General features: G+C 41.6%; 1 protein-coding gene and 1 pseudogene across 2 annotated transcripts in view; one reads left to right on the top strand and one right to left on the bottom strand.

Moving 5' to 3' along the window:
- TRIM2 (tripartite motif containing 2) overlaps nt 1-18,708 on the bottom strand; it is a 119,657-nt gene that overhangs the window by 55,302 nt on the left and 45,647 nt on the right. For both annotated transcript variants that reach the window (XM_029235676.1, XM_029235677.1), the window contains exon 2: nt 807-991. In XM_029235676.1, coding sequence (XP_029091509.1) covers nt 807-940 — 134 coding nt within the window. In that variant the 5' untranslated portion in view covers nt 941-991. The remainder of the gene's footprint in view (nt 1-806; nt 992-18,708) is intronic.
- On the top strand, nt 3,619-3,714 carry LOC114903334 (annotated as a pseudogene).

Raw genomic sequence — 18,708 nt, 5'->3', positions numbered from 1 at the left:
AAATAATTTTAGTTTACAAAAAAAAAGAAGTGTGTTTTCATATGTAGCAAACTGTATATTCAGGTAATTTATAATCATTTAATGTATATAGTTTTTTTTCTTTATCCGAAACATCATAACGTTCAAATATGCCATTAGTGTGTGTCTTCTGAAATACCTGTGGAAGAAAGCCCCCTCTTTTCAACTAAGTCCTCATATATGTAGGTATTTTACCTTATTTGTTATATGGGAGAAAATGATAGGGTTTTTTTTTTAAGATTTTTTTTGATGTGGACCATTTTTTAAAGTCTTTATTGAATTTGTTACAATATTGCTTCTGTTTTATGTTTGGTTTTTTGGCCACGAGGCACGTGGGATCTTAGCTCCCCAACCAGGGATCGAACCGGCACCCCCTGCATTGGAAGACGAAGTCTTAACCAATGGACAGCCAGAGGGAAGTCCTGAAAATGATAGCTTTTTAATTGGCCCTCACCAAAGATCCACCATGAGGGATCTATGGTTGGCAAAAACTGTTTCACAAAGAACAATAGGAAATTTTTAAAATTTTTTGAATCTTAAAATATTTAATGTTCCATCTCCTGTGGAAATAAATCAGTAGCTATTGGATTGCTTTCTCCCGCTTATAATAGTTCTTTGAAATAAAGTACATTCTTGGCAACTCATGATTGCGTTTCTAGATGACTAGCAGAAGCACAAAAGATTTATTGTCTCCTATAGGTAACTGTAGAATTCTGGAAAGAACCCCTTGGCAGGTTGTAGGAGGTCAGTCTGTGAAACCCCCGTCTCTGAGCACAGAGGAGGCTTACCTCTCGCAGAAAGTGTGCAGACAGGGGAGAACCTTGGGATTCTTGTACCTTTCCAGGCATATACTGCAAATCAGAAACTGCTTGTCAATCTGGCGCACCACAGGACTTGGGATGTTGGTGGCTTCACTTGCCATCCTAGACCACTGACATGGGGGGCCGGCTGTCTTTGACCCTGCACGCTGCCGCTGTCAGACAGAAAAACCAAAACGGAAAAACATATAATAATCTGCAAATGCAAATCAATCATTGGTTTATTCGCTAGAGGCATTGTGTTATGAATACAGGTAGAATTCCATGTTGTGACCTTGACATGGCTATAACCAATCCTCATCGCTATAGAGGGTGTACAGTGAGGGGCCTATTTGTAGATCAATAAAGTAATCACAGGTTCAGCATGCAAAGAAAACAAATTAGAAGGTATGTTGTACAGAGAGGTAGCTTGCTGGGAGACTCACAGGTATAGAGAACAAACTAGTGGTTACCAGTTGGGGCAGGAGGGCGATAGAGGTGGGGGAGTGAGAGGTACAAACTACTGGCGGTGAGACAGGCTCAAGGATGTGTTGTACAACATGGGGAATAGAGCCAATATTTTGAAATAACTAAATGGAAAGTAACCTTTAACAATTGTATTAAAAATTAAATTACTGCAAGAAACAAAGGAGAGGTAGCTTGCTGGGTTTCAAAGTGGGGGTAGCTGAAGGGATAAATACTTACATAGCCCTGCCTGTTCATGCCTCCAGCCATGACTATATCTGAGTATATATATATATATATATATAGTCTTATTATAGTCTATATTAAATAGAATAGTCTTACTAGGATAGAATGTGTTTTCCCAACTATTATACTTGAAGGGGGTCAAAATATGCCACCCCCAAATAAGCCACTTTGATATAAGGATTATTTTGAGCTGAAGGTGATTGAGAAGCATCAGATGAGGAAGAGCCCTCTCCCTCTGCCATCTGCCCAAAAGCAGGACGCACATTTCCCATTTGTAAAGGTACCCCACTCTCCCATACCAGGAAGAGAAGAAGACTCTTAATCACCAGAGAGGAGTATGCATAACAAACCTTACTAAACCACCCTTATCTACCATACATATCCTGGCCCCCTTCCCACAATTTACTGCCCCTTGGAGTCCAAACTCCCTTTTCCTTTGTCTAGTCAATTCTCCATAATCTGTGGTCTTGGGTCTAATGGCCTCTTCTTTTCCGTGAAGTCCCTATGCATGTAAAATTTAAAATAGTAAATCAATGAAGTTTAATAAAATATATATTTTATTTTGGAAAAATGAAATATCAATAAAATGTGTATACCTTTTTCTCCTGATATCTGTCTTTTGCCAGTTTAATTCACAGGCTTCAGTTACAGAACTTAAGTGTATAGAAGAAAAGTGTTTCCTTCCCTACATACCGTTAATATCCAGGAATGAAATAATTAGAATTTTTCATTAAAAACTTTGTATGGGGTTCAGAGTATTTTCTTCAGAACTAAAATGTGTTTGCCATGGAATGGGGACAAAAGCTAGAGGTAGTCTCTATTATTTTAAGAAATGTCTGTTGGTATTCGCGTGTGGGTGTCTGAGGGTCTGGTGAGTGATTTAATTCAGAGGAGGTTTCAAAATGTGAAAGGTCAGGCCAGAAAATGAGAATTGGAAGAGGGTAACAGAGAAAGCAGAGGGCTTATGAAAGAATAAGGGAGGGAAAAACTACAACATAAAACATAGCTCCATTTATCACCTTAAAGAATTTCTGGCTTGTATCCCAAAGGGGTGAACCAAAGCTGAGCTAAAACTCACTACCTAATTTTCTAAATATTTTGTAAGGTGTCCACAGCCTCTTAATTCCCAATGGAAGTGCTCTTTCCAAAAAAAAAGTAGTTAAAGTTCAATATGACCCTAGGCAGGAAGTAGTATTATTCCCATTCTATAGATTTTTTTAAACCAAGGCTCAGTTAGGAAGTTTGCCAGAATGCAAAACCCATGACCTTTTCACCCCTTAAACAACCACAATCCTTGACCTTGGGTTTTCAGAAAGCTGTACTATGGAAGCTTGGTTTACATATAACATTTTAACTTGGCCTGAGACCTGTGTTTACAGAATCAACAATTCCACATTTTCTAAAGGAAACACTCTTTTCCAAGTATAAATGATGGTCTTCTTTCTCCCCCACCAAATCACCAACTTCTAAAAAAGCATGTCAGCTTTTCTCCAGCAAACTCTATTTACACACATTGGAGTATAGTTACAAACATGACACACCCCTTTTTCCAACTCTGTGCCTTCTAGGTAAGTTCTCTAAAGAGAACGATTAATAAACAGATCAAGCTTGTAAAAGCACCTGCTGTACAAGAGTGTCACGTTCAATCGGAACTCCATGCATTAGTTAAACAGCGTAGGTGGGACATACTTAATTAGCCAGCATTATCTGCTACACTCTCACAGACTGTCTTCCTAAAGAACCAGAGTAGAGAATGATACCCATCGATTGGATTAAATGCAGCTCTTCTCTCAGGAGCTCAAAATGTTGGCACATGGTCTGCTTTTCTTTAACTGCATCCCTAAGACATCAGCACAGGGAAGGAATGGATTTGTCTGGCTTTAGGATAAGGAAACCTAAGCTGAGGGTTTAAATGACTTGCCCAAGGTCATCCAGTAAAATCAGTGAATCAGAAAGCTCCGATTTCAAGATTTCTGCCTTATCTGATAAGCTGATGTTACCTAATCTTAAGCAAGTTTAACACTTTCCTGGCATGTGTGTGTGTGTGTGTGTGTGTGTGAGAGAGAGAGAGAGAGAGAGACATAAAAATTGTAGAGTGCTCACTTCAGCAGCATTGGAACAATATAGAAGATTGGTTTGGTCCCTGAGCAAGGATGACACATCAATTTGTGAAGCATTCCATATTTTTTTTAAAAAAAACATATTAAACTTTTCAGTTAAAATCAGTTAAAAAGAATTTTATTTTGAATAGCTTTTGAAAATGTTCCTTTAACCCTTCAAAATAATCAGTCATGTGGAGTATTGAAACAAGCAGGGAGAAAACATCATATTGGATTTTACTTTTTTTTTTAACCTTGAATCTTGGATTTTTGGCAAGGGAAAAAACATTTGTTTTAATCAAATGATATATGTTGACTAAATGAAATTTCCTGAGCTGACATTTTTATTCTCCAAAGTGGAAATAAAAGACATTTCATTCTAATTTTCAAATTTCATGATAATTATTGTAGTGGGTGAGAGTAAGTCTTTGTTAGCATTGTTAATTTATATGGTAAATTAAGTTTACTCATTAGCAGTAATTTAAAATTATGACAATATTACAACCTTTCACAAGTGACCTGTTGAAGACATCTGGATTTCAGGACTCCCAGAAACAACACAAAAGGTTTCCAACCCCCAAAGAGCCCCAAACCAAGATTTTGCCAGGATAAGGATGGTTCCCTGAATATAACTGGACACCCACAGTAGAAAGGAATTTGACTACTCCTGAAGGGAAAACAGAGGCACGGGGCATGCTCAGAAGCACTGTGGGAAGCCTTCTATCCAACGGAATATGCCGCAAGGAATGTACACGAGATATCCGACAGCCTTTCATCAAAGTGTTTGGGCACACCACAGTTCCTGGTCTCCTTTGATTAGAAAAGCTGTAAATACTTATCTATACTCTCGGCTGTTCTCCTTTTCCCATCTTGGTTTCTGAACTGTCAAAGATCCTTCTTACTCACATAACCAGCAGAAATAAGTGTATGATAATAGAGATCAGAATATAGAACTGCTCTTCTCCTGGAGATCCACAAAACTAATTCCTAGAGAGAAACACATGAAAACACACCTGGCTGGACTTTGTAGGAGCCAAAATGCTTTCGGATGCAGGAACTAGTACCAGACACGTTGACAAAAGGCCAACAGAAAGGAAATGATACAGAAGCGAAGGCAGGAAGAGCCATTTTAAAACTACACAAACAGCCAACATTAGTGTAATATTGACATGAACCAGCTATGAGAGCTCTTGTGTGGGGAGAACAGCTGAGGTTCCTTGTCGGCGGAAAACCAACAATACTGCTTACAGAGGGGTTCACGCCCCTCTCCAGCTCTTTGCTTAACATCACCTGACCATTCTCATCTGACCGTTCTGTTTCTAACTGAAACTTGCCCCTATCTCCTAGCACTTGCTACCACCCCCATCACTGCTCTGTTTCTCTCCATAGCACTGGTCTCTCTCCAGTTCAGTGTGCAACGTATTTATTTTGCATATTGTCTCCCCTCTGCCCACTAGGATGTAAAATTCATGAGGGCAGGGATTTTTATCTGATTGCTCTGCAGAAGTCTCAGCACCCAGAACTATGCCTGGTACATAGTAGACACATTTTTTTTTTTTCAAATGGACTGAACAAATGAGGTATAACATGGGAAAAGACTCGGTCCCAGTAGCAGAAAAGAGCAGCACTTGCTGATCTCATGTGAACATTTTCACTTGACGTCAGACATTACCTGCCTTCCTAAGCGATAGTCTAATGCTTAGCAACATAAGCCGTGATCCAGAGGGTAAATATTTAGTGACGTATTTCAACACACTCACAAATGCAGGAAAAGAAATTGAGAACTACTGAAGACACATATGCATGGAAATAAAAAAATCTAAGGAGGTTGACATATAAGTTCTTTATTAGTGGAGATTTGCCAACTAAACACAGCTTGTGCGGGTAAAAACAATGCAACCATCACAAAACAAAATCCTTGGGCATAGAAAAACCCTGTCCCAGCATTTTTTTTCCTCACGTCATCTCTTGGTATTTTGCCCAGCTCGCTTTCTCAAATCTACAACTTGGTGGAAATTACAACCAAATGGAAAAGAAGAATTTGATAGGAGGAGATGAAATGACAGAAGAATGCCCACGTCCACATTCCAAAGTTGAAACCGTATTTCCCATTCCAAATTACACCACTGAGATCAGAAAACTTTCCAAACCCTTTATTTCTGACACTAAAGTGAGGAAGAGGAGGAAAAGAGGATGGAAGAGAAAAGACAGACTGAAGCATCTTCTGGAGAAGGAGAGGGAGTTGGTGAAAGCTTGTCTGGCTGGGCTAGAAAACATGGTTGGGAAACAGGTCAAGAATCCTTAGGAAGATCAAATTTTAACATGTGATTTGTGGGCAAGAAGGAGCATATTTGATTATAAATCATCTTAAAGGCACTAGATTCCATTTCTATTGTTTAATTTTATGGCATTCCTGGATTATGGCTTCTCTTTGTTGCCACTTAGCTGAATTTATTTATGAATATATTTACCTTTTTTATTGTGGTTGGGTCAACGACAGTGGTGCGGCCATGCTAAAATCAGCTTCCCAAGAAGTTAAAAATCTTCTTTTACATTTATAGAAAGTAGATCTTCAACCACTAGGATTATCTATAACTCCCAGTATGCTACCTTTTCCCTGCCAGAGCAGGTGGTACCTAGAGCTCAAGGCACAGATTAAAACACAATTTTAAAAACAAAGTATTTTGAATTTTTCAACTTTATGAGCATACTATTATTCACCTTCAATGGGATCGGCAGCGTTACTGAGGACTCAACCAGAGGAAAGAAAAGAGGACGATCGTCAGTGAAATTAAAACAGGGTGACCTATTTCCAGTTAAGTCAAGCCTCTATCCCAAATGGGCCATTTTGTAAATTAGAAAAGCCAGATGCAGTATCTTTCTTGACAGTAGGTGTGTGAGTGTGTGGGGGGTGAAGAGGGGGACCTGAGGAGGCCGTCCACTTTAACTTCTGTCTCCAGGGAAGGATGTGCCCAAGCTCTCCAAGGGCTCTCCTTCTCTCCAGGGTCAGATGTATGACAGCTTCCCTAGATTGCTGGGATTTACCATATGGAAGTTGATTTTTAAGCCATGCCCCAACTTGTCTTTATAATATTTATGCCTGTTTCCCCTCCCTCTTTCCTTAGTAGAGATAACTGTTTGTAATTACCTTCTTCATAAAAGTCCTCACCTTTTGTAGTCAGTTCTTAAGATTTGCTTTGGGTTTTCAGGACTTTCCTGGTGGCGCAGTTGTTAAGAATCCACCTGCCAATGCAGGGGACATGGGTTCGAGCCCTGGTCTGCGAAGATTCCCACATGCCACGGAGCAACTAAGCCCGTGAGCCACAACTACTGAGCCTGCGCTCTAGAGCCCGTGAGCCACAACTACTGAGCCCACGTGCCACAACTACTGAAGCCCGTGCACCTAGAGCCCGTGCTCCACAACAAGAGAAGCCACCGCAATGAGAAGCCCGCGCACCACAACGAAGAGTGGCCCCCGCTCTCTGCAACTAGAGAAAGCCACGAGCAGCAATGAAGACCCAGCGTAGCCAAAGATAAAAATAAAATTAAAAAAAAAAGAAAGATCTACTTTGGGTTTTCTAAGTTCCAGAAGGCTGGCCCTGTGTGATGAAGTGTTAAGTGGTCAGGCTAATTGACCTTCACTTTACAGTGCCCTGGGGCAGTCAGGGTGAGTGGGGTCTCCTCTCCCCACATTCATCACCTTGCCAAGTCTCTTCCCTTGCTTTCCTTGGGGACTACACAAAGAGGCTGAATATTCTGGGAAAGGCAGAGGGCAGCCAGGGCCCTAAGCTCTGGGAGTTGGGTGAGGTTAGTAAGAAGGGGGAAGAGAAATGCATTCTACATCAGAACTTCAAAAGACACAGTCCTACAAAAACAGCAACCCCCTCTTTTTGCCCTGGTGGATGGAAGAATATTATTTAAATCTGTTGTTTATTAAAATAAATGTTTACTTAAACTATTAAGTTTTCAAGAATAATAATAAAAAGCACTTAACAGAGGAATGGAAGCTACTGAGAATATGAAGGCAGAAGAGGGCAAATTAGGAAAAGGTTGACAGACTAACATGCAAAAGGCAGGAATGAATGGCTCCTCCAATGATGCTGTTTGAATAATTATATTGGGCTTCTTTTTCTTCAGTATTTGGTCTAATCTAAATCTTCAAATTCTAGAAGGAAACCTGATCAGTTAAATTCAAACAATCTGCATAATAATAATATTCAAAGAACCCTAAGAGCCAAGCTCATTATAGAGCATATTCTATAAAATCTACACTAAAATTCTTACATAAGTAATAAAGGGGCACAGATGGCATCAGAGATTTTTTTTTAAAAAAGCAATTACAGGTGTGTGCAAATGAGAATTTTGCCACAATTAGAAGTAATTCAGTCACTTCTTTTAAAAGAAAAAAACCTGACAGTAAATAATTTGGTAGCAGTTTTTTTAAAGTTTGAAAGTACTTCTCTTCTATACATATCAATAATACACACAAATGTTTGGTTAAAATCTTAGTTTTATCTGAGAGATAATGAAAAAAGGCACATGGGAGTCAAAAATTAAGCCAGTTAAATTTTTTTAAATTGCCACATATTTAGGATTTTTTTTCTACTTAAGGATAGATAAAAGAAAGTCATGAGTTTGGAGAAATTAATGTCTAATGGTATCCGAGTGAAGGACATTTTTATTTCTGAGTAAGACAAAGAAGGAGTATTTTTTACTTCATTTCACAAGCAACAAAATCCACTCAGCTTTCGTTATCATATAAATAAAACAAGTCATCTCAGGATTATAATATTAACTATGGTGAAAATATGTATAGATTTTATTCTCCATTTAAAAAATGTGTGGGTTATATATACGCTACATTCCTATTTCTTGAAACAGCACATTCTATCAGAGAACATTTTTACTTCAGCCGTGTTTTAACCTTTCCAATGCCAATCCCTTGTGTCTTTCTAGGAGAAAATTGGAAAGAAATACTTAGAGGTTTAGGAAAGGCCACTGTTCTCATCTCTGCAACAGAAAGCTGCTTTCTTGTACCACAGCACACAGGAAACTTCTCATTGTGTGCTTGCTCGGGTGGGGCGTGCATTATTTAACACTACAGTGGCTTGGTAAAGATGCTGCTAAAGCATCTGACCGAAAATACTGAAAGACACCAGAAAATAGGTTCACAGTAGGCAGGAGTGAATCCTAATACATAAGAGATCAATTCAAGCAACTGGGCAAACAAATGGCTCTCCTTACATATTCTAATTAAAATAAAAGCAAGAACAAAAAACCTCTAACAATTTATTCACGAGGAATAAAACTACTGTAAAATGATCTAAGCCAAAGAACCGAACTAATAATTTTTTAAATGCCTCATTCTGAATTGAGATCTGTTCCTTAAAGCTGTGACACTGAAGCCATCGTTTAAGACAGAAATATCATTTTACCTTGATGTTCAGAAATCTACTAATTAACATTCAATTTTTAGTTTAAAATAAATAGCCTTCCTACTTGCTCTCCTATCCCGCCCCCCACCCCCACCAAATAAGGAATAATGACAGGGTGGGGCATCATTGTTTCTGCAAAGATGATACAAAATGAGACCCACTGTTTCAGGAAGCAAACCTAAGGTCCAATCCAAGTTTTTTTTTTTTTCTTTTTTATCTCCCTTCTGTGTAATGCTACCATTGAACTCCACCCAGATTTGAGCTTATTTCAAAGGCAGGGAAAAAAATGTCAGAAAAGACCCCAGATGATCTCCTGCATATTTTCCGATTATCAATGGCATTCAGAATTCAGAGGGTCGAGGCATGCATTATGAATGAATGGGTTTCCAATGGTAACTGGGAACTGTGGCACTCAACCCCAGGGTTCTCTAACAGAGGACACAGTGGGGGAAGGGTCGAATCACAGCCTCCTCCACCCTGGGGTACCAAGGAAGGAATCCTGCAAATTAAACACTTCATCCCCATCTTTGTACCCAGCAGAGAGATGCACGGGGAAAACAAATCTTATATTTAAAATAGGCCGACATACACATTAAAATAAAGGCTAGTAAAAATAAAGATCTAGTCAGATCACATTAGAAAAGTGGTAAGAAAAATCCTGCATGACTTTCTCCCTATTCTTGTTAATTTGATGCTTTTGTTTAAGCAGAGTGGGGGTCTCCCTCTATCTTATAGTTACAGAGCATACAGCATCACCATGAGAGAGAAGGGGTGGGGGTCTCGGGGAGCCAGAACAGAGACAGCAGAAGAAATCAGTTATTCACCTGGCGTAAGACTAAGCAATCCGAACACTTAGGACCTACCCATTTCTGCAGACAAATTAACGAGGCAAAGAATTCAATCCTCCCCGGCCTGGCGCTGCAGCCCGCGACAATCCACAAGATCAATGCACATTTCTGCTAACATCTCAAGTTTGGAAACACCATGCAAAGAGACTGGTTAAAATTCCCTACCATGCAGTGCAGCCATCATCAGAAGCCCAGCATATCTTCTGCTCTATGGAGTGATGTGCCAGCTCATGAACAGAAGAGAGGAAGAGAAAAATGGAGGAAATAAGAGGAGGCTCAGGAAAGTCGGCAGGAATGTTTCTGGGTCATTAACAAGTAGGAGACCCCTTTCGGTATTCAAACCAATCAATCTTTATCTTACAGGACATCTTTTTCTCACTCAGCGTCTGTTGAAAAGACTGCAGCAGACCAAGCAAGGGATTATGGGATAGGGATGCAGCAGCTAGCTGCAATGAGATTCGTGGGTGGCTTGCTTTCCCCCTCTGAGTCAGCAGTCAGCTGTTTCCACGTTCTGGTGCTGGGCCGCTGGGGTCCATCACCAGCATGTGGCTGCACGGTTACCAGGGGGAGGGCTGCCCGTGCACATCTCCCGCGCCAGGCAGCCGGGACAGGCGCTGGGTTACAAATCGTAAAGAGGGTGTGCTGTTAAGTAAGCAAAAGGGGATGCAGTGGGATCCCAGATCCCAGAAAGAAAACTAGGCACACGGGACCTCAGTGCGAAAATTTCAAATTTAGAGGAGTGTTTTGGGTGAGTGTGAGCACACACTCACTTTCTTTAGTAAGAAAAAAAAAAAAAGAGCTATTTCCTTAGACTTTTAAAGTATCTTGAAACACCAATGCAAATTTTTAAAAATGCAAAACAGCCCAGTTCAACAAGCCTCTACTACTCTTGATATTTACCCAGAAATGGGTCTATAAAATACAGTTCCTCAAAGTCAGATAATGCAAATGACATTTCTCTGCTTTTTGTGGTTCTAGTCGTTTACAGAAAAATCATATAAATCAACATTTACTTGATTCAGGGGGTGAACAGAACCTTTTGTTTTTCTGATGATGCAAAAGTTTTCAGTTTAAAGGTTGAGAACCTTGTCAAACTTGACATATTGACATAACCCCTATAAGGTCATTCAACTGATTTTGAAAAGCTTTGAATAACATAAAAATGACCAGAAAGAATATTACAAATAAAACTTTAGAATTAAAAAATCTTACATATCAGAATGGAAGTCATAATCATTCCCTTTTCTACAGCAATGGAGGTAGGGAAACCTATTGCATTCTATTCCTTGGTTAGTTACTAGCTTAAAAGTAGACACTAATCATTTTCTTTAAATAATTAAGACTGAATTTGCATATTTGATGACATTAATATTCATCACATTCTTTCCATGTAGTCAGGCATTGCAGTGAGCCCTGTGAAGGGGCACTCAGCTCTGCAGAGGGGAGGGGGGTCACAGAGAATTCAGTCAACTTGACAAACTCGGGAAAATGCAGACGTGCCAATTCTGGCACGCTATTCCGGGTGGTACATAGTTCTCAAAAGCCCAGGTTAACACCGTGCTTTAGAAGTTTCTTTTGTTTTTTTTTAACAGCTTTATTAAATATAAGTCACATGCCGTACAATTCATCCACTTAAAGTGTACAATTTCCATCATTAAAAAGTCACAAATAATAAATGCTGGAGACGGAGCAGAGAAAAAGGAACCCTCCTACACTGCTGGTGGGAATGTAAATTGGTGTAAGCCACTATGGAGAACAGTACGGAGGTTCCTTAAAAAACTAAAAATAGAGCTACCATATGATCCAGCAATCCCTCTCCTGGGCATATATCTGGAGAAAACTCTAATTCGAAAAGATACGTGCACCCCAATGTTCATTTCAGCACTATTCACAATAGCCAAGACATGGAAGCAACCTAAATGTCCATCGACAGAGGAATGGATAAAGAAGATGTGGTACATATATATATAATGGAATATTACTCAGCCATAAAAAAAGAATGAAATAATGCCATTTGCAGCAACATGGATGGACCTAGAGATTGTCATATTAAGTGAAGTAAGAAAGACAGATATCATGTGATATCACTTATATGTGGAATCTAAAAAAAATGATACAAATGAACTTATTTACAAAACAGAAAGAGACTCACAAACATAGAAAACAAACTTATGGTTATCAAAGGGAAAAGGCAGGGGGAGGGATAAATTAGGAGTTTGAGATTAGCAGATACAAACTTCCAAATATAAAATAGGTAAACAACAAGGTCCTACTGTATAGTACAGGAACTATATTCATTATCTTGTAATAAATATAATGGAAAAAAACTGAAAAAGAATATAATTGTATCACTTTGCTGTACACCAGAAACTAACACAACATTGTTAATCAACTATACTTCAATTAAAAAAAAAAAGCTGTACCCTTTAGCTATCACTCCCTACCTTCCCATACCCCACAGTCCTTAAACAACCACTAATCTACTTTCTATCTCTATAGATTTCCCTATTCTGGCCTGTAACATGAATGGGATCATAGAATATGTGGTCCTAGGCATCTGGCCTATTCCACTTAGTGTGACATTTTCAAGGTGCATTCACATTGTAGCATGTGTCAGTTCTTCATTCCTTTATATGATTGAGAAACATTCCATTGTATAGATATAGCACATTTTGTTTATCCATCTGTCAGTTGATAGACATTTGGGTTGTTTCCACTTTTTGGCTATTATTAATAATGCTGCTATTGTGTTTGTGTGGACATGTGTTCTGTTCTAGAAAGTTACAATTTAATTAGAACCAACTTTGGAAACTACAGGCAGGCAAACCCCACTGCATGTTACAATGTCCCTTCCTAAGACAGGCCATCACAATTGGTCCCTGACTTGCCAAGACAGGAGTCCCCTCTTCTTCTCACGTGTGTTTTCTGATGAAATTTACTGACCATGATGAATCCAGTAGCCAAATTCTTCAAAAGTGGATCCTCCCCTGTGACGTTCCTCTCCCCTGATCCCTCTTCTTCTCTTCTTCCACTCAACCCAAACTCTGGGGCATACAACTGGACTGAGTCTCTGTTCTCACAAGATGGTAGAAATCCTTGGTCTTGCTGCTGGGCTTGTAGTCAGGGAAGGTTCACTTACACGCTCAGTCACTCATTCCAATGAGCACTTACTGAACGTCCAGCATGTGCCAGGCACCGAGTAGGCACTGAGGATACAGAGAATAGACTGGTTTCTCAGCCCTCAGGAAGGTCATAGTCTAGTGTGGGAGATGGATTAGTAATCAGGCAATTGCACCTGCGAGTGGTAGATGCCTTGACTGATGGCCATGGCTGTTGGTATAGAAGGGCTCAGTTGCTTTCTGAGTTGTAGTCTGCTTGTATTGGGACCTTATGCAGCCAGAGTGCGAGGCCATAAGAGCAGAGAAGAGCCCAAGATCCTTGGGATTGAGTCTGCTGCACACCTTACCGACTTCTTGGAGCCATCTTGCCCCTCCCCAGGGTTTCCCTTCAGTTGAATGGACATTAGAGAGCTAACCGTCATCAGCCAGTTTGACTGAGATGTACACTCGGGAAGTGTACAGACACTGCATATGCATAAGAACAGGACAGGTGCTAATTGAAGTGGGTTTGGCAGGATCCTGAGAGATATAGAGCTCTGAAATTTATTGACCATGTATTATGTGCCAGGTTCAATCCAAAGCCCTTTAATATACCATCTATCTGTCCCTAATCAAGGATGTTTCCCCTAGAAAGTTAACTCCTTAGGATGGCATATAAGGCCACTTATGATCTGGCCTCTGCTTTCCTCATTTTTTTCTTCCCCAATCATACTCTGGTTCCTAAGTCATGCCACTGTTCATTTTTTAGCAGTGGTTCTCAACCAGGGAAGGGCACCAGTCTCCCTGATGGAGTGGTGAGGTATGCATTTGTAAATGGGAAGGAGCATTTTTGACTGTCATATTGATTGTGTGTTTGGGGGTGGGGGGGTGGGGAGGTACTGTGATATTTCATGCCTGAGGGCAGGGATGCCTGCCATCCTCCAATGCATGGGAGGGTCTCATACAAGTACCTTTGTCCCCTCAAATTGCTGATAGCACCCCCTATAAGAAACACTATTCTCTAGGTTCACACGCCACTTGTTCTGAGAGGAATGCTCATCCTCTCCTGACTCCTTCACCTGGTTAACTCCTTCAAATCCTCCAGAACTCAGCAAAGACACCTGCACTCTAGGGAGGATTGTCTGCGACTCCTCCAATCCCAGACCCTCCCACCCCCGTCTGGACTGGGTATCAACCCCATGTGCTCCATAGCATTCTTTGCTGAAAATTACTGACAGCTCCATCTTTTACCTCTAACTCCCCAGCCCCTATGCAGTGCCTGTCACATAATAGGTGCCCAATAAGTAGATGCAGAATGATGGAAGTCCTTCTATTGATACAAATGGATGAGTGACATAACATGATGTAAAGGTAAACGCTCATCTCAGAATTAGAAAATAGTTGGATCAGAGACCATTAGGGAAAGGCAATTCTTCATATCTGATTGCTGGTTTAGAATTTAGAAAGCACCTTCATAATATAAAGCAAAGCAAACCCAGAGACCGACTGTAACAGGGAAGAACAAATCTGACTCCACATCAGCTCTTTTTTCTTTTACTTTAACCTCTGTATTCTATTGATTTTGCTACAAGTTAAGAATGTTGCCTATAGCCTGAAGTATACCGGATAGTGTATTCCCAAGGCTCTGACCTCTAAAGGTATAACACTTTTCATATAGAGACAAAAAGTTGCAGAACAGAGCATAATATCTTGTTGGAGGTTTATAGGAACATTGTGACTGGATCTACGTGGACAGCTGCAAGAACAAAGGATTCTGGCATCAAGAGGTTTGCTGCAACCAAGCACACCCCGTCCCCTTTTAGTATAAAAGAAGACTGAATTCTAACTCGGGGAAGATGGTTCTTTGGCACAGTGGTCCACCATCTTCTTGGTCTGCTGTCTTTCCAAACAAAGTCACTATTTCTTGCCTCAACAACTCGTCTCTATTTACTGGCCTGTCATGTGGCCAGCAGAACAAGCTTGGACTTGGTAACAAGAGCAGACTTATTATTGTTTTAGTGGAAACTGAAGTTCAGAAAGTTTACAGGACCAGCCCAGAGTGGAGTAGCCATTAAGCAGTAGAGGTGAATTAGAGTTCAGACTTTGTGACTGGCATAGTTCCGCTTTCAGTGTGCACAATGCCCCTCAAGGATGGGCAAAAGCTGAGACAGTTATCAGGCAATTCCGCAGTGGAACAAAGCCAGCTGATTAGAGAGGTGATGTGTTTCAGTGAGAGAGAAATACAGTCAACTAGGAGGAGGCAGCCTGAAATCAGGAGCCTATAAAGTCTGCCCAATGCAATTATCATTTAGTTTTTTTTCTTTTTTTTAAAATCTTTGCTGGCAAAAGCTTTTATGCAAATTGTTGCCAAATGGTCTTCTGAAAGAAGATGGTAAGGAAAAATTATTTCCTGCCTTCAGTTCAGGCTTGAGTGACTGGAGAAGAGATATTGTTAGGATGGATTTCACAGGTCAGCACCCCACGTGGGACCCCTCAGAACCAGGCTCTTCCAGCCAGTCCAGACTCTTTGCAACCAGTTTGAGAGAGTGGTTTGGCTTGGACCCCAAGAGGCTCCTTCCTCTCTATTGGTAGAGGCTGCAGAGACCCTCCCCCAACATTGGGGGTTAGGGGCCATTCTTTAGTGGCCATGGGGAGGTCCTAGTACCAAACAGGACTGTTTGAAAATAATGGTGATGAAGCAGAATGGATCTTCCCTTTAAAAATGTCCTTAAGAAGAGACATGGTCCAAGTTGGCCTTAACCTAGAGGGATCCTGCGGATAGAAATAGAGTCAGCTCACCCAGTTACAGCCCAGGAACTCACACCAGAACTGGTCTTGGGATTACCATGCAACTTGGGGGAGGGGGTGGGGATTACCATTTAATGTTATATATTTCACAAATAATTATGTACCAGGTGGTATACTAGGCACCGATGACACAAAAATAAATAAGACATGAGCAGAACCTCTCAAAATCACTCCTGGGGACAGAGTTTTCTGCGTCCAAGCCACAGCCAAGTTGACTGGGCCTCAGGTGTCAGGACAGGCCTTCCCAGGCAGGCAGAGTGTTTGCAGTAATGGTGACCCAGATCAAGCACCCTGATTCCCTGCCCAGTATCTTAGCATCCCCTCCAGATGCCTGTGCATTTCTAGGGGGTGCTGCTTAATACTGATGACATAATCCAGGCAGGGTCTGCCCAGCACAGAAGAGAGGGAGACCCATCATTTTCCTTGATCTAGGCCGTATCCTTTTATTATGACCTCTGAGTTCATTTTACCTTTCTTGGCACTTTTGTCATGTTGAATCATATTGAACAGATAATTAAAATTCATGCCTAGGGGCTTCCCTGGTGGCGCAGTGGTTGAGAATCTGCCTGCCAATGCAGGGGACACAGGTTCGAGCCCTGGTCTGGGAGGATCCCACAGGCCGCGGAGCAACTAGGCCCCTGAGCCACAACTACTCAGCCTGCGTGTCTGGAGCCTGCGCTTCGCAACGGGAGAGACCGCGACAGTGAGAGGCCCGCGCACCGCGGTGAAGAGTGGCTCCCGCTCTCCGCAACTGGAGAAAGCCCTCGCACAGAAACGAAAACCCAACACAGCCAAAAATAAATAAATTAATTTTTTAAAAAAAAGGAATTCCAAATTGGTCTGGTATATTCGTTCATACGGAATGTAGGATGCTTTCTTTTCTACGTGCTTGTAAACCATCCCATTAACGCTCCCCTATAAAATTACACTTGATAGAGCTCCTTAGCTTACAATTTGTGGGTTTGATCTTTGTAAATAAAAAGTATATTTGCCCACCTCCAGTCTTTAAGAAACTCACCTTTTCCCTAAGATCTCATAAAAATCAGGAACTGTGATTGGGCAATCTTGGCTATGTATTATTTAAAAAAACCTAGAATGTCATTTACTGAAGCCAGGGGATTTAACATTTATTTAGGGCAACTGAATTTTCTATTTTTACCTACTGTATTTGTTTTCTAGGCCTGCTGTAACAAAATATCACAGACTGGCATGACTTATAACAGCAGAAATTTATTTTCTCACACTTCTGGAGGCTAGAAGTATAAAAATCAAGGTATCAGCAGGGTTAAGTTCCCTCCAAAGACTCTAGGTGAGGATCCTTCCTGTCTCTTTCAGTATCTGATGGCCCCAGGCACTCCTTGGCTTGCAGGCACATCACTCCAATCTACTTTTGCTGTTACATGGCTATCTTCTCCCTGTACATATCTATGTCTTCACATGGAGCTCCCGTCCCTGTATCTCTGTCTTTTCTTCTTATAAGGACGCCTGTCATATTGGATTACAGCCCACCCTTATAGAGTGCGACCTCATCTTGATTATATCTGCAAAGACCCTATTTCCAAAAAAGGTCACATTCATAGGTACTGGGGTTTGGGACTTTAACATATCTTTTTGAGGGACGTAATTCAACCCATAACGCCTACTGTGGGTAAAAGGCTAACATGAGGCCTGGGCTGACACAGGCCCACCTGAAAATGACCTGGCTTTCCCACAGCACTGTTCTCTCAAAAATAGAGTTGAGATAAATGGAGAATGTTATATCTGCCTTGTTTCTGGTGTGCATTAGTGGAGCTGTGAGGTGGCTGCATAACTAGGATGGCATAAAAGGTTGGTGGGAAAAAGGGCCTATGACTTGTGTGTGTCAAGGTGAGTGCTACACACCTTGGCTCTCATCCCTGGTACATACCCCAAGTGGGTGAGGGGCAAAGAAGCTTCTGGGCCTCCCGATGAGATGAAGGTGCTATATCTCCTGCTTTGCCTCCTTTGCCAGTGCTTACTAACGATATTATTAAATTAAAGCCTCTTTGTGTCTTGTGAGTCTGACTGGCAGTTTGAACCCACAGCTGTGCTGCTGGCCTCTCCTGGTCCGAGTTCCTTCTTATTAGCCCCCCGAAGCCCCTTCTCAGCTTCAAGATGTCCTATGCACAGAAGGCTCAAGCAAAACACAAGGCTCTGCCATTCGACATACATCAGACACCCCAGCAGCATGCTTCCTCTCCCTTATTCTTTGTCTTGGTCTGACTATGACAAAAATAACAAGTAAAAGCAAGCAAACTAAGTGCCCTTTTGTTTTGCCTTCTTTTGGCCTGGCTAATTTGTGTGTGTGTGTGTGTGGTGCGCGGGCCTCTCACTGCTGTGGCCTCTCCCCTTGCGGAGCACAGGCTCCGGACGCGCAGGCTCAGCGGCCATGGCTCACGGGCCCAGCCGCTCCGCGGCATATGGGATCTTCCCGGACCGGGGCACGAACCCGCGTCCCCTGCATCGGCAGGCGGACTCTCAACCACTGCGCCACCAGGGAAGCCCTGGCCTGGCTAATATTAAGCTGACTGCCGTGAGTATACCTGGAAGATAACCTCCCAGTCCTAACTCTGGATCCCTAGTTATACCGATGTCCACACTGATGAGCACATCAGGACCCAGTGTTGTTTTTCTCTTCATCAGTTTCGTGATTACACTTTTCATTTGGACAATTAAATTCAAGTCAGTGCCAAGTTCCTGCTTGCCTCAGCGGTTTACCTTGTTTAACTAATCACTGCAGGGGCTCTGACTACCAGGTTGAGATTTAGAGTCAGGGATCCTAGGTAGCAAATTTCCCTCGGTGACTGCCCTGCCAAGGCCGCAGAGGCCGAGCCCAGACCTGAGCTGGGCGGGGCCGGCAGAGCCCAGACCTGAGC

This window comes from Monodon monoceros, unplaced genomic scaffold (assembly GCF_005190385.1).
Source record: "Monodon monoceros isolate NGI ecotype Baffin Bay Population unplaced genomic scaffold, NGI_Narwhal_1 Super_Scaffold_20, whole genome shotgun sequence".
Taxonomy (NCBI): Eukaryota; Metazoa; Chordata; class Mammalia; order Artiodactyla; family Monodontidae; genus Monodon; species Monodon monoceros.
The sequence above is the reverse complement of the archived record's forward strand: the minus strand, read 5'-3'. Positions and strand labels throughout refer to the sequence as shown.